We start from the raw sequence: 13517 nt of genomic DNA on the forward strand, positions 1-13517 counted from the left end.
GTATAATCTTTCATGACTTATTTCAATATTATATACATATATATATCCTTTAATTTGATTATTTCACTTGTTATAAGGATTTTGTTCAGAATATCTAATAATGTCTATGTTTAATAATTGTATTATGTTAATATAATCTACACTACTTGGTGTTGGTAAATTCATTTTAACATTTCCACCCAATTTTATAAGGGCAAAAATATGATTAGTCAAATATTGGCAAAACCATTATTCAGACAAATGTTGTGACACTGCTCCAAATGAACTGTTAGTAATATTGTTATTCTTGAACTGATAAATGTCATCCAGACTCACCTTTAGAAAGACAATTGAAAGATTTGAGTGACAGATTCAAAGCGAATTACAAAATAAGTGTACTGAAAACGAAGATCAGCTATAATAATAACTGTTACAGTTTTCACAAATTAACAAGTGAATACATTACCAAGTAAAAGAATAGAAAGACCCTTTTGGGCTATTCTGGATCAAATAAATTGGTGAAGGCAAAAGAAGCAAGCTTCCTTTCTTTATTTATATATACTGAATAGAGAAAAAGTTCTCTATGTTCACAGGCCTGATTTAAAAATCAGACAGGTGCAAAGTATATTTTAATATTTTCAATTTGTTTTTGGTCTAAGGTAACCACTGTTCTATGTGATGGATTTTGAGGTTAAAAATAGAACATTTTTAAAGTATAAAAGTTATCTTTGGAAACCAAGTTTTTACATGCTTTTATAGCTTATAAATAAAAATGAATAAATTTTGCTTCATTAGGGTAAGTAAAGTTTATTTTCTCATTTATGATTTTTGCTTCTCCTAGGATTTCTGCCTCTTATATATCTGCTTTTCTATTTCAGGGCTCATGTGAAAGAGTAAAAACTCGGCCAACTTCCAGGGATATCTGAAGGGAACCAGGTGCTGCCCACCAACAACCTCTAAGGTTGGAGATGACTGGGCCTTGCACACGTGCTCTGTGTACTCTTGGTCGGTGGGCCTCTGTGCGCATGTGCAGTGACTTCAGCATCTGACAAGCACATGCTCACTCCTGTCTAGACGCGTTGCTTGGTAACATTTGTAGCTAAAAGATTCTAAACCTCCAAACTGCCCTGCTGGAATGTTGTGGCAAGAAACGGTTGGCTTATCTGGAAGCGCCTTTTGAGCTCCGGGGTGGAGAATAGGAGAAGAGGAGCTGAGGTGTATCTGAAGCTCATAGACTCGACAAAGACTGGGACATGAAGAAGATTTTTGGATTTGAGAGTTGGAAGGCCAAGTCACCCTTTGGATCCCTAACCAGACAACAGAAGAACAACACAGGCCTCACTCCTGAGGCTTGTAATAGTATCACCTCTTGGAACCGGTACCACATCCGAGATAAAGATCTCAGAAAGATCCACAGAGCTGCCAGCGTAGGCGATGCGCAGGAAATGGAGGAGATTCTTTTGAAAAGTTTAAGGCACTTAAATGATAGAGACAAAATGAACAGGTAATGGGGACTGTGAGGCCAGTGGCCAGGGGTGGACCTGGGAGAAGGGCTTGCCTGCCCAGGCACAGCCAGGTGGAGTCAGCCCTCCCATCATGGAGGGTGCTGGGCTGTCCTCCCTGCCCAGGCTCAGCCCCACAGTGCCTTGGCGGTAGGGACCTTACCTGGGGCCTAGCACCCAGGCGAACTTGATGAGCAGCAGTAAGGAAAACTTTAGGACGCACTCATAATTCCTTTATCGAGCACTTTACTGATGATTTTAAAGGAATTTAACTTAATGTGAATAATAGAGATAAAATTAAGTATACATGGCATTTTATTTTTGTTGTTCAGATTTTTATACTATAATGTTATGTAAAATAGAAAAGTGCATAATATAGAAAACAGATCCCATAATAGATCAACTCGTGGGCTAAAAGCTCTTCAGATAAAATTCAATGTCTATTTTATAGCAGTGCACACCTATGGATGTAGGGTCTTTATTGAGGAACCTTAGAAGGGAACTTTGAAGTGGGAAGATGGCTGTGGTCTTGAATAGAAAGACTCATTTTCTCAAAATGTGTGGTCATTCTACATTTATCATTCTTACATAAACCAATAATATCATGGTGTTAAAATTTTGGGGTTACACACACTGTGTTTTTTTGTCATGATGAAATTAAGACAAATTTTGTATAATAGACAGAAATTTGCCCTTCTAGATACCAACATGTGCTTTAGATATCCAGAAATTAATTTGTTTACTAATAGCTGAAAGGACAGAAAAATGATTGGAACAGCCCAGAAAATGCCCAAACACCCAAATATATATATATATGTAAGTCTTTAGAACTTGTTACTGGTGACATTTCATGTTAGTAGAAAAGATGAATTACTCATAACTGGTAAATAAATAACTGTTAAGCATTTGGAGAAATCTAGGTCAATTTTTATACCACAAAAAATATGTTTCAAATAAAATATAGGTTAAAATTTTAAATATAGAAAATGAGAAAAGTTCTGGAAGAAAACACAGCTGCCTATTGATACTTTTTATATTGACAAAGACTTCAAAAGCAAGAATTCGGAAGGTCAATTGAGCAATACAAAAAGTCAAAATCCTCTGTATATCAAAAAATGATACTAACAAAATAAAAGAAAATGTTCTAGTGAAATATTTACAACATATATATATATATCAAAGGGAAAGTATATCTTCATTTTCCAGAGAAATCTTTGAAATCATCAAAGAAAAAACCTATAATTTGAAACTGGACAAAGCACTTTTTGTATACCTACATGTGACTAGTATACATAGGAAAAAATATTTAGTGTCTCTGGTAAGAAAAGAAATTTAAGTTAAAAGAGAAATAAAATAATGTTTCTACCTACAACATTTGTGAAGACATGGGGTCATTGAAACATAGTGATCTTTCTAAATTACTTAAGTTCAAGTAGCTTTTCACTTTTCAAATAGGCAGTTTGGTGATAACTATCACATATTTAAAAATACATATTCCCTCTACCCATCAACTCTATTATTACTAAAGTATATTCATGAAATAATTAGATAAATTACATACAATTGAGTTTTCTCAGCACTGCTTACCATAACAACGTAATAAGATGAACTCATAGAAATGAATTTTATAAGTAAATTGGAGTGCATCCACAGGATGAGATAATATGTGACTATTAAAGGTGGTATAGACCACAGATGTATGTTGTCACGTAACGATGTACTTTGCTAGGTCAGAAATGAAGGAAAGAATTGGTTTGATTATACATACACCCAAACTGACCATGACCTTATGATAGCTGAAAATATGTACAAAATGGGATAAAATGTATTTCTGAGCAATTGTATTATAAGTGAAATTTTCTTTTTCTTTTTTAAAAATCTGAATTCTACAATGAACATATATATATATCTCCTAGTAAGTTTATTATTAATGAAATAATTCTTGAGAAGAGCAGGAATATAAATCTTGCACAGATGAAAATGATTTCTCACTTTCTGTTTTTTGAAGTTTTTTGATGAATTAACATCTTCAGAAATAAAAAGAATTCTTTTATTGGTGCCTGTAGAGTTTGTGTATATATTTCAGCACACATATTTGTTTTTTATTATATGTGGCCTTATTACAAATATGAAAACGATTATAGATTAATCATTTTAGTTGTGTCCTTATGATATAAAAATCAATAAGAGCAAATATAAGTGATTACCATTATTTCAAAAGTATTGCTTTACATTTTAAAAAGTTTTATTTATGAATATTGAACTCTGCAACTATAGTTATCTATTCTGTCAATCCATTTATTCATCAAATATAATCTAAATACCTATTTCGTAGCAGACATAGTCTTCTCAGGACTCTTCAATCTGTCTCTCAGGCCCTTTTCATCCTTCAAATTTTCATGCTGCTCAGTATGAACCAAATGAGAAATTTTAAATTATAGTATTAGGACCTAATCTCAACTTGATGCTTTTTCTCCCACCTTTGAAAGGTATTTCCGAAGGTAGATAATTATAAAAGATAACATTTACCGGCCCTTTTGAAAGTGTATAATAGTATTAAATACTAATGTTGATCATTGAAATTTTTGATTTTTATATAATCTATAAATCCAGTTATTGAATAAAATGAGCCATCCCTATTCATTTGAATTCTGGGCTCCCTTTCACTTAAAATTTATTGACAAAGTAAGAATTACTTGAAAAAAGTGCTTTCCCTCTTTTGTTATTTTAGTCGTCTTTCCTCATAATGCTTTTAAGAACTAAAATTTACTTCAGTACCAACCAAATATCTGGAACTGCAATAGGTCTGTTGTATAAACCATTATTTCACTTAATGTAAGGCACAATGGATTATGGTATGATGCCCACTCTTTTATGCACTGGTAAGAGAGTGTTAGAAATGCTGCCAATTGTGGATGAAAGGCATCTAGAATTATAAATTGCGTTTTAGTGTCAGAGGTGTTAAAATGTGAGAAAATAAGCATCTTAGCATCATTGAAACATTGTGTTCTTTCTAATTTTTAAGACATAGCTGCAAATAAAGGCAAGATGATATCATGTTACTAAATTGAAATGTCTTTCTAAAGCAGTCATAATGGTAATAATTATAATAATTTTATGTAACAATTATTGAGCTGTATTTTTGTGCTAAGAACTGTAGCAAACACTTTGCATAGGTTTCATTTAAGCATATAACAATGTTCTGTGAAATAACCACTATTTTTATCTCCTTTTTGTGGATGGGGAAATTGAGGCATAGAAAAGCTAAGTAACAAAGTTAAAACAGGATCAAAGGCAAGTTGAGCTGAATGCCCAGGTCATGCTCTCTCTATTCACATAGGCTGCTCTTTTATTAATGTGGTGAGTAACATGAGCGAATAAATATTGTACATTCTCCAGAAGAAAACTAAATACTTGTTTTGAAGGCATAGGAATAGCACTTAATAATTACAATTATATGAATAATTATATGTTTTGAGATAGTGCCCTCCAGTTTCCTAAAACATCCTCTCACTTTCATAGGACTGCTCTACATTTGGCCTGTGCCAATGGCCATCCGAAAGTGGTAGCTCTCCTAGCAGACAGTAAATGCCAGCTTAACCTTTGTGACAATGAAAACAAGACAGCCCTGATTAAGGTACATACATAGTAGCCAACACTAAAATGTGAGATGGATTTGATTTAATTATGGATAGTTAGAATGAATTTATCTCATTTAAATAGAACGACGTCATAAAACTAGTGTAAGGTTCACTTTGAATTCCTAACACTTCCCATCTGTTTCTGGGGACAATACCGACAGGCCGTACAATGCCAAGAGGAGGAATGTGCAACTATTCTGCTGGAACATGGTGCTGATCCAAATATAATGGACATCTATGGCAACACGGCTCTGCACTATGCTGTTGCTGGCCATGATATGGATATGGCAGCAAAGCTGCTTTCATACAAGGCCAATATTGAAGCAAGGAACAAGGTATAGATCAACTAAATTTATTTACAAAATATTGGAAACATATGCTTTTTTGTTTATTTTTTTAGCCACAAGCATTATATTTCTAATACATATACTGCATATTATATACATCAGGCCCTGTCACCATAAAAAGAACTCCAAAGCCAAGTCGGAGAGGGATGGAGAGATGTGGTATCCACGGAATGAGCAAAGCTCGGTCTCCTGGCTACCACCCTTCCACACCAGAAGAAAGAACTTCCTGCTAGTACCTGGGAGCGGGTGATAGGCTCAGAGCCCACAAAGGACTGAGGGCCTGGGGGGAGTGAAGCGATGGTGGAGGATGGCTGCTGCACAGGCAGGGGCCTAGGAAGTGGGTTCCTCTGGGCAGGGGGAGCTGTGTGAGTGCCAGTGGGAAGGGGAAGCAGCAGGCCACATGCCCTGAACAATCCCCCAAGGTTCTGAAGATTGGGGCAGGAGAGACAGGTCAAGTCTGGACCTCCAGCAAGGGCATTCATTTGTGCTCATAGCCTCTTTGCCAGCCATTTAGCACCTTGGGGTCTTCTACCTCACAGTGCTGCTCCTGCTCAGCCTCCCAGAGCTTATTCATGGGGTTGCAGTTGTACAGGGAGTGGGTGATGACAAAGCAGTCACCTGCTTTTTGCTTCTAGACACACTTTACCTCTAGTCACTGCAACACTGACAGGAAGGTCCTCGATTGACATAGGTCAGGTCAGTTTTACATATTAGGAAGCTCAAGCAATCTCTGAATGAGAACATTTTGAAAGAACTTAATTGTCTAAGATTTTGGTTTACATAAGAATACTTCTAAAGAAGTAGTGGAGGGTACAGCTCGCTTTTATGCACTTATGGCAAATGTTTGTGAAAACATTTGTCAAAGGCAATTTTTTTTTAAATATATTTTTCCATCCTAGTTTTTTCTCCTAATTAATGTAAATAATGCAGGAAAGTAAAATTTTCCTTGAATATAGGCTTTACCTTAAAACATAAACAAAATAAAAATATATTTTCCATATAATAGAAATCTTGCTGCTGTTGATTAAGTCCCTATATCATAAAAAAAGTTACTTATCTGTCGTTGGCCAAAGTTTACAAGGAAAATAGGATCTGGGGGAGAAAAAAGAATGATTAATCAAAAATTCACAAGCCAATTTGAAAATTTGGTAATTGAGTGGAAATAATAGGTTTTTTGTTTTTGTTTCTTTTTTCTTCATTTTAGATATTTAGGGAAGGTGCTCTTCAAGTTTCAAGGATAGTAATTCTTTGTTTTGGAGAGAGAGTCAGGGAGTTGCAAACTTGCCTGGAGATCAGCTTGAGGAGGTCTCTGAGCCCACCAGATTGGCAGCAAACAGGTGGTGATAAGTAGGAAGAAGAAGAAAGGACATGTAACTGACTGACATTTTATTCTATCCTGGCAGAAACTGCCCCTTAGATACAAGGCTAAACTCTGCTCTGAAATCAAGAATGTCATGATGGTGTTTACAAATAATGAAATGAAGCGCATTTTGAATTTATTAGTCCCTCTTCCACCCCTACCCAGGAAGTTAAATGTAGTTTAGATAAGTGACTCATAGCTCTGACACTTTTATTTTTTGGCCAAATCCAAAGGAAATGACAAAGAAAATTGGCTCTTCCCTGAAGATTTTGCTTGAGTAAATCTAATAAGGCCTGGACATATGTTTTTAGAAGTATTTCCTTGAGATTCTGATACAACTCTTGGTTCTTGGTTAAGAACTACTGAATGGACAAGTGTTATGTGCAAAATCACAGATTACAAAAACTTCATAAATGTCCAGATGACTTGGAGTTTGGTAGGAGATACTCCCTCCAGCACTGTCCTTTCCAACACCATTAGCCTGAGTTTCAAATGTCTCTACCCTAGCGCTCCAGGGGTTAAAGGGGATATCTTTGGCCATATCCGCTGTCTTAAAGAGGAACACCCCTTTTTTCCCACCGTCGATCATTCACTGGCACTCAGAGAATCTTTTGAAACTTGCTTATGGGTAGTCTATAGATAAATAGAATTAGACCGTTTAAGAATTTTGCATATTTTCATCATGTTCAGGTCATTATAATAACACATGCTTACTACAAGCAGGGTTTCCCTGCAATAATAGTAAATAATCAAAGTTCTTTATAGTTGAAGCTGTGCGATAGACTCAGTATGTCTCAGTATGTCTGTTCAATTCATAGAACACTGGCTTAACCAAGACGGCAATTTTAAACCTTAGAATATCAAAAACCACAAAGTTAGTGATGAAGCCAATGAGAATTGTTTGAATAATTGAGTTCCAGCAGTCCTTTGAAGTAATTATCCATTTGATTAACAATCTGTGAGAAATAAACACAAATAGATTGTATTTTTATTAAGTTTTGGAAAAATTCTGTAGTATGAGTCTCAATAACGGTTTGTATTTTTTTTTATAAAACATATGATACTAAAGAAAAGAAAGATCTTACATTCTAATATTTGCTTTAAACACAACCATTTTGAAACACAGCAAGTAGAAAAACGCAAGTGGACTACAGACTAAATGTGGCCTCTGGATGTGTTTAATTTGCCTCCATGAATTGAGTCAACATTTAAAATTTAGGTGGCTCATGTAGAAATTTGGATTTCAAGCTTCTCTTAAAGAATCAAATCTGTACCCTTGAGCCCATCATACTTGTTTGTGTGCTGTGCCGAGGCTATCCCTTACATATTAGACCTGTGTTCTCTAGTTTGCTACTGTCCCCACCTCGCTTCTTCCCTTACTTGGGTCACCTACTTACTTTGCTTCCGTAAGCAATGGAGTTCGCAATTTCTGTTTTATAGTATATTTTGATAAAGGTCTCAAGATTTTCAAGACAGTTTATATTAATTTATACTGTATATTTTATGTTTTGTTGAATCTCTGAAAAATAGGGTTGAATTTTTCAAGTTACAATTTATAAGTTGTTTTTTAAATATATATATGTCCTAAAAATAATTATATTCCCACTGAAATTTCTATAAGTCTAATGAAGTTAATTATGGTTTTAGTTGTCTAGGTTATGCATATTTCACACAGTTTTATATCTGTCTCCTCAGCAATTACAGTATTAAATTTTCTCCTTATAAAAATGTAAATGATTTAGTTCCTTTCACTATGCTAAAAATAATTCAAATAAATCAGTACTGAAATATTTATTGATAAGTCATTATATTTTTACTTCTGAATTAGATTTTGCATAAGATATAAAATGTTCGTTAGTAGAATCGAAACGAAACCAGAATAAAACTGGTTTTAATAAAAGTAGACACTCATTTCAGTCCCAAGATTAGCCTTATAAATGAGAATAAAATTTCATACTGTGCTTTGTAACAGCTAAGATAAAAATCTATCATCTAATAATCGTAGAAAACCCATGGACCATTTAGTAATAAGCAATCAAAGTTTATTTGAAGCCCATGTCTGTTTAATTTAGAATCCATTTCCTCTGTGACTCTTTTGGAGCAGGGATGCCTGAAGCTGACACCCAGGGTCCTGATAGCATTGATAGAAGAGAATCCAGCAAATTTGATTAACCTGGGGAATCCTTCATATCTCTTGGAAAGCTCTCAAAATTGTATCCCCGAGATAACATTTTCTCAAATGTTAATGTTTGTTCGCCACACACAAAAAAACAAAAACACATTTCTTTAGTACTAGGCATATAAAGCACATTCTGTATTACTTCTCAAACACAGGTGATCTTTCTGGAATCTTTCTCTTGGGGCACAGTACTTCTGGTAGATATTCTTTGGACTATGATTTGAGAAACACTACACTTTTTAGAGAAACACTGTTTAGGATATTAATTCAGTAAAAGTACTTAAAATGTTTCCTGCTATGATTTAGTGCTTGGAGCTAAGAGATGAAAAAATAATAATAACCTCTGCCCTCAAGAAGCTCTCGGTTTAGATGGGGAGCAATACAATAACTACCGAATACTATGAGATACTGTGATAGGAGCCAGGATTCTTGGAACCAATACTATCAATGCTTGGAGTGAGTTTTGGAGAACAATGCTGCAGCAAATCTGTTGAAGTGTAGAGAAGGGTATTTTAAAGAGAAGGAGCAGCAGGGGAAAGCCCAGAGGGATATTTTTTTACTTTCTATATCACATGCTTAAATTCACATTATATTTTATAAGTTTTAAAACTCTGTTTCAAAATATGTAATCTCATAAGTTATAAATAGTTTTTGCTCTTTTACAGGATGAACTCACACCACTTTTACTTGCTATCACTGAAAACAAACAGCAAATGGTGGAATTTTTAGTAAAGAAAAATGCAGATACAGATGCAGTCGATAAGATGAAAAGGTATAGCTGTTCATTATTTTTTTTTAACCTTAATATTGTTCTAGAGTGGTAACAATCACTCAGTTCGGAAGTTTTAAATTAATAACAAGAGGATTAACTTGTAATCCTGTAGTGAAAGATATCAACCCATCACCAGTTAAGTGGAAAAGCAATTCTTCTGACTGGGCAACTGAGAGAACAGTACACTGCAGTATTTACATTCATATTTATTTATAATATTGATAGATGCCTTTTGTAATTTGATTTTTTATCATATGATCTTATATTAGTCAAAGGGTTTTGTATTAGTTTTATTAGTTTTATATTGTATGTATGGACTCTAACTTTTACTTATGATACGATATTAAACTTAGTCTCTCTTATGGTAGTGTTAAACTTCTACTTTATTTACTTTTTCCTTAAAAAGATGCATATTAAACATAAATAGGTGTTGATTTTGTCTTTTGGATGGCTCTTTGCTTTATTGCTTTCTTTGAAGTATACTGATGTTATTAGTTTACCCCTAATTGACTATGAATTACTACCAGATACTATGGGATCATTCATTTCTGGTATAATTTGATGTTTTTAATTTTAACTGGTATAGTAGAAGGAAGAAAGATAACTTTAATGAATGGACTTTCCCTATAATGAAAACAAGTTATCAGTGAGTGATAAATAAAAAAAGAGATGGCCTTTCAATTCATACCAGATTGGGTGCGACGCCTAGCTTTCCTACATGCCAGATGTATGACCTTGGGAACATCACTTATCATCACCAAATATGTATCCTGATGTGAAAATGAGGACAAGAACATATCCCACAAGCATAGTTCTACGTAAGATTATCCAGCATTTAATTTAGTGCCCAACACATGCTTATCAGCATCATTAAGTCTATGACTATTATTATTATAATTATTAATATTATTGCTTTAAGCCTGCAAAACACCTTTTAGTCACCTGACTTCTAGCTGACTTTGAGGTACAATATATCAGACTAAGGATGAAACAAGAAGTTCTTCATTTAAATCTTCACCTACTTCAGATAAGGTTCTTCAGCATAGTTTCTTGTTTATTAAAGGACTTTAAATTTACAACTTCTATGTAAACCCCAAGAGGGGCCAGTGGCTTCCTTTTTGTCCCTTCCTTTTAGCCTTGGAGTTAATTTACAAAGATGAACATTTAAACACGTAACCATGTAAATGGTCAATTCTACACAGACAAGGATGATATGAACTGGTAAATTAGCTGTTTAAATAACTTAATTGATGTTCCTAAGGGTGAAGTTATCTTTCTGTTACTTTAGAAAAGCCCAGGTACAATATATCAGACTAAGGATGAAACAAGAAGTTCTTCATTTAAATCTTCACCTACTTCAGATAAGGTTCTTCAGCATAGTTTCTTGTTTATTAAAGGACTTTAAATTTACAACTTCTATGTAAACCCCAAGAGGGGCCAGTGGCTTCCTTTTTGTCCCTTCCTTTTAGCCTTGGAGTTAATTTACAAAGATGAACATTTAAACACGTAACCATGTAAATGGTCAATTCTACACAGACAAGGATGATATGAACTGGTAAATTAGCTGTTTAAATAACTTAATTGATGTTCCTAAGGGTGAAGTTATCTTTCTGTTACTTTAGAACAGCCCTCATACTTGCTGTAAATGATCCATCCTCAGATATAGTCAGGCTTCTTCTTCAGCAAGGCGTTGATGTCTTCGCTAAAGATAACAATGGATGGACTGCGAAAGAACATGCTTTAAAGAGAGGTTTTAATTTGTAAGTATTTACATTAAAAATGCCAGTTATCAAAAAAACTGATGTTTGCAATAATTTAACTGTTACTTCTTACATAACAGGTGAGATGTCACATTTCAGCTCAGGCAGTTGGGGAATGGCGGTGACTTAGTGACCATCCTCAAACAGAGACCAAGCAAAAGCCTGGACAAATTAGAAATAGCAATGGGCACAGTTTCCTTATTCTAAAACTTTTAAGAGCTTTGTCTTTCATTCCAAGTACAAACCCTATGTATGGAAAACAAATAATATCTCTTCTCTGATTTTTCCAACTCTCTACTTTGAGTCTTGAAACGTCAGTTTAGCAGAAACTTCTGTATTTTCTGGGACTTATCTTTTATACTCTCCCCCTTGAATTATTCAAGAAGCTAAAGGGTTCCCTAAGTCCAAGGGAGACAATCTTCTCTCCTTTGTCAGATGGAGGGGTAAAGGAGGACATGCTAGTCTATGGTTTACGTTGATTCTATTGCTGCACAGTGGCTGATTGAATCTGGTCCTGGGGTCATGATTGACCTTTGATCCCAGGTTGCCCTTGCTGATCCAGATTCCTCAGTCTTCATGGTGATCCACACCTGGACTTCCAAGTTACAACTATTTTTAGGTTATACACATATGCGTTTTTGCTCAGCCACTATTCCAAAGTATCAGCATCTGGCAGCTGGACCTCCTTTGCCCCACACTCAAAAATCTGGGTGGAGTCCACCTCTTAGCACAGGTCTTCAGGGTGAGTTACACTTTGAGCGTCTTGTTTGAGTTTTCTGCTAGCATATGCTAGTTGAAACCATTTTAAGTTGTCAGAAAGGTTCAAATGATGCTGCAGGAAAAGATCAGGCTCCTTAATTACCAGATCAGCACCCCAAGGCCACTTGATGTCCTGTAGAGCATCTTTTCTTAAGTGATGAAAAGTCTCATAGCACCTTTCCCGGAGTAGACACCAACATGCTTGAGATTTCATAATTAAAGTTGGCCTCTCAAATGGTCTATGAAAATATACCAAAAATAAGAACCGTATATCCATTTATGATCAAAACACTTAACAAAATCAGTATAGAAGGAAAGTACCTTAACATAATAAAGGCCATATATGACAAACTTTCAGCCAACATTATACTTAATGGTGAAAAACTAAAAACCTTCCCTCTAAGATCAGGAAAAAGGCAAGGCTGTCCACTATCACCATTGTTGTTCAATATAACATTGGAGGACCTAGCAAGTGCAATCAGGCAAGAGAAAGATATAAAAGGCATCCAAACAAGAAACAAAGAAATCAAACTGTCACTATTTGTGGATGACATGACATGATTCTTGGAAAACCCTAAAGACTCCACAAGAACAATAGTAGTAACAATAAGCAAATACAGTAAAGTTTCTGGACACAAAATCAACATTCAAAAATAAAATCGTTCCTATACTCTAATAACCAAGTGTCAGAAAAAGAAGTGGAAAAAAATAATTCTTTTTGCAATTGCAACAAAAAATAAAATACCTAGGAATAAACCTAATGAAACATGTGAAAGACTTATATAATGAAAACTACAAGACCCTGTTAAAAGAAATTGAAGAAGATACAAAGAAATGGAAAGATATTCTGTGTTCTTGGGTTGGAAGAATCAACATAGTTAAAATGACCATATTACCTAAAGCATTATACAGATTTAATGCAAGTCCCATCAAAATCCCATTGGCATTTTTTTTTAAAGAAATAGAACAAAAATCATCAGAATTGTATAGAAGTTCAAAAGGCCCCAAATTGCCAAAGCCATCCTGAGAAAAAAGAACAAGGCTGGAATCATCACTCTGCCTGACTTCAAATTATACTACAAAGTGACAGTCATCAAAACGGCATGGTATTGACAGAAAAACAGACACAGAGAACAGGGGAACAGAATCGAGAGGCCAGAAGTAAACTCATTTTTTAAATGGGCAAAAAATTTTTGACAAAAAGCACAAAACATGAAG

At 34.8% G+C, this 13517-nt stretch overlaps 1 protein-coding gene across 1 annotated transcript in view; it reads left to right on the forward strand.

Annotated features, from left to right (window-relative positions):
• The first annotated feature begins 1232 nt into the window (after positions 1-1232).
• The window catches only part of LOC102879118 (ankyrin repeat domain-containing protein 26), a 104436-nt gene continuing 92151 nt past the window's right edge, over positions 1233-13517 (forward strand). Inside the window, 4 exon segments of the mRNA XM_025040540.1 lie at positions 1233-1483; positions 5004-5118; positions 5284-5457; positions 9674-9780. Coding sequence (XP_024896308.1) covers positions 1233-1483; positions 5004-5118; positions 5284-5457; positions 9674-9780 — 647 coding nt within the window.

Source organism: Pteropus alecto, unplaced genomic scaffold, assembly GCF_000325575.1.
Source record: "Pteropus alecto unplaced genomic scaffold, ASM32557v1 scaffold29, whole genome shotgun sequence".
NCBI classification, from domain to species: Eukaryota; Metazoa; Chordata; class Mammalia; order Chiroptera; family Pteropodidae; genus Pteropus; species Pteropus alecto.